This window comes from Adelges cooleyi, unplaced genomic scaffold (genome assembly GCF_023614345.1).
Source record: "Adelges cooleyi isolate 19-005CV unplaced genomic scaffold, UGA_ACOO_1.1 ACOO_flye_CR_arks_rails_tigmint_CR_PRNA_667, whole genome shotgun sequence".
NCBI lineage: Eukaryota > Metazoa > Arthropoda > Insecta > Hemiptera > Adelgidae > Adelges > Adelges cooleyi.
Window position 1 is genome coordinate 272,732 of NW_026096368.1, and position 3,583 is coordinate 276,314.

Genomic DNA, 3,583 nt, shown 5'->3' on the forward strand with positions numbered 1-3,583 from the left:
AACAAAATACATATTGGTTTACAATTTTTAAAGCAATGTAAGACTTATCTATTATATTTTTTGTTACATTAGTAAATGTTTCACTTTGTGTTTTTAGTTTCTTTTCTAAATTATCATTATAGGTATTTAGTGAATTATTTAAGGTTTCTATTAACCCCATTAGTTTCTTTTCTAAATTATCGTTATAGGTATTAAGTGAATTATTTAAACTTTCTATTAACCCCACTAGTTTCTTTTCTAAATTATCGTTATAGGTATTAAGTGAATTATTTAAACTTTCTATTAACCCCATTAATGCATTCACACCACTTTGGAAATTTACCAAAATTGTATTATTATTTAAATGATTTCTGTTACGACCAAAATAATCCATCTTACTAATAGATAGCTACCATACAAAGGTTTTAACAAAAATGACTAACTTAATATAATGTAAAGGGTTTTATAGATATAAAAAAAATATATATGCAACGTAAATATAATAAAAATTTATTATTTTATTGTTTTTTTTAAAAGTTATAAAACAAATACATTTCTTTAAATTAAAATATGTTAGAACAATTCATAGAGAACCCTTCACCAATCGAACATAGCCGCAAGTTGGTGACCACAAAGCATGTTCAACCCACGGATCATCATCAAGTTCCCAAGTTCTGAGACGCTGCCAACATGTAAAGCAAGCGACAGCGTCGTTCATCCCATCACCGATATACACAAATCCAGCTTCACTCAAAATTCCCCGTTTTGAAAGGCATATTTCATTATTACACATATCAAATGTTTTGTTACGATTTAAACAATTTTTATAGTCTAAAATCTTATGAAAATCACCACACTCATCAACACAATTGTTCATAACTATAGCGTTATTATAAATTTAACTTTAATACATACAGTTTAGCGTGTTGTTATAAAATGAGTAAAATTTGCTGGAGAAATGTCTTTATATAATACAATTTGTCCTCCCACTCCCTACATAGTAAAAACTATACAAGTTTACTCTTGTAAATGGTACATACTCTACAACACGATCATGTATTAATACACAAAATGCGCTAACACCTGATAAATTATCCCGTCCCTCAATTTCTAATCTCAAGTCAATTGTAGAAACGTTCTCAGAGTCACTCTGTTTGCTAACATCTAAAACAACAATTGGAGCTTTAGTTGAAAATGATGATGGGCTTAAAATCGGATTCCGAAGACCATTTTCATAGTATGATTCTTGAAAAGATGTGTACATATTATACAACAAAGTGAAATTATTTTTTGTAAAATCTAAGTTTAAATTATCGTATGGGTAAACGTTCGAGTTTAGAAATACTTTTATGTTTTTTAACTTAGAATGATCAAATTCACTTCTATCCTTGTTTAGTGTATTGATACAATTTTTTTGTAAGCCCACAATAATAAAACGAGGCTTTTCCAATTTCGACGATGTTTTTAAATTCCATGTAACATTTGTTGAATTCCCGAGTTCAGGATAAGTATACGTTTCCCATGTTCTGAATGGTAAAAACAAACTCTTTTCTTTTTCAACAACCTTCATTAACTTTAATCGTTGGCTATCGTCTACGCTAACATGAGGAATTTTCCAAACAATATTATTTATTTCTACACTTCCCGTTGTTGTTTTATCATCTGTATCAACTGCTTTAATTAAAGCATTCAAATCACTATTTGATCTTGTTAATATTAGTTCAAGTCGAGAATTTAATATAATTTTTCTGAAATCTTCAAAGAAACCCATCCAATATTTCAAAGGAATACAAGCAGTAAAATGACCGGATGTATTTGTTATAGTTGTATTATTTCGATAAGTCCATCCAGCATTTTCATAACAAAAATAATTATCTGGGGTACTAGATAAATATCCTTTGATTGAACTAGTGACACCCATCAAACGTGAGCTATCGATTTCAATCCCATTTAGCTCTAAACGAACTTGTTCAAAAAGAAATGATAATCCATTATTACCTAGTTTTACTTTACTAGCATCTGTAATATTACCTTCCATATATAAAAAACTTTCATGTAAATACGGATAAACATCAGTCTGCTGTACACATATTCTTATCTCATCATTTTTGTTAAAGGCTTTTGTAAAGGGGATATAAGAATGAAAATCAAAATTAGTTATTTTTGAATCGGTTGTAAAACCTGTATCAACTTCTAAAATACTGTTTTCAGGCATCTTTTACCAATTCAAATCCTAATTGTCTTAAAGTATTTCGGCTTTTAGAGTTTAATTTTATAAGTTTGTTTCCTGATGCTCCTTGTTTGGACTTCTTTTTAAGAGTGATAGATTTGTTAGCTAGTGGTAACCTTATATCTGGAATTTTGTAATGAGATGTATTAAACTTCAACCCCATTTTATGAACCGTACCGTTTGATATGTAAAACTACTGTAGTTTTTTCACCTAAATGCTTTAGCGGTCTTTGATCTTGATCAACTAGAGTTATAGTTATATTATTGATCTCGTTTGTTATTAGTGGATAATAAATTAAGTTGTTAGGTGCTTCAACAAGTTTTGAGCCATGAAGCGCTGTAGGGTAGAACTCATAGACTGAGTGTGAAGGCTTGTTACCATTAAATGATCCTTGAGCAATACTGCATAATACTTTTATTGAATTAATAATATTAATATTAACAGTTCTTTGAGATTCATGTAATATTTGTGGTTCTAGTTTTGTTTTATCAAATCCTAAAACATGTCTTAAACTATTATCAATAGTAAAATCGACTGCTTCAGAACAGTAGACATAAGACCTAAAAGTATTAATATTTGGTAGTATGCTGAATACAATATCACGATTAGTTTTTTTAATTTCGTTTTTGATGTAGTCATTTATTTGACTTAGTTCATAACACCCCGATTCTATTTCAATATCTAACATTTCTTCATCTGAATTTGGACCTTGTGTTATTAACAATGACGGGTCATGATTATTAGGTTCATGCAAATGCTTAATTTTATGGAATATATCAGTCGATTTATCAATATTAGCTACTTCAGATATTACACCATCGATATGACGAGAACTACTATTTTCGGTTGCTAAAGAATTATCGATTTTATGTTTTTTATTATTTTCAGATGTATCAGTTTTATTTTTATTATCATCAATTGCATGATCAAATGAGGTATTATCTTTAGGGATAATATCTCGCTTACTGATTTTGTTTTTATTTATAATTATTCTTAATCTGTTATTGCTTTCGTTAATATTAGGAAAAGAATTATACGTCTGAAGATTCAATAACGCTATTTCCGAATCCTCTGCTACAATTAGTATTGGGAAAAAATTTGTTGATAACTCTGTCGTGTTACCTGATAGACTTATAGTTGTTGATTCATACATTGTAAAAAATCAATACATAAATGACCACAAATAAATGTATTAAAGTTTTGATAGTTTGAATACACAAAATACGATATCCTTTAAAATGATTTTGGAGTTCTATTGGTGGTGGTAGATCACCAAAGCTGTCAAAATACCAAATGCTATTATCTTTTTTAATGAATGCTACCCAATGTGACCCTTTTTGACTTACTTCGGAAAGGTTAACAACCGCACACTC

At 29.0% G+C, this 3,583-nt stretch overlaps 1 protein-coding gene across 1 annotated transcript; it reads right to left on the minus strand.

Moving 5' to 3' along the window:
• Window positions 1–2,373: 2,373 nt before the first annotated feature.
• LOC126845091 (uncharacterized) lies at window positions 2,374–3,363 on the minus strand. The gene is made up of 2 exons (XM_050583651.1): window positions 3,177–3,363; window positions 2,374–3,059 (listed from the first exon to the last, which is right to left on the minus strand). Exons 1-2 carry the CDS (start codon window positions 3,361–3,363, stop codon window positions 2,374–2,376), a joined length of 873 nt encoding a protein of 290 aa, XP_050439608.1.
• Between the last annotated feature and the right edge of the window lie 220 nt (window positions 3,364–3,583).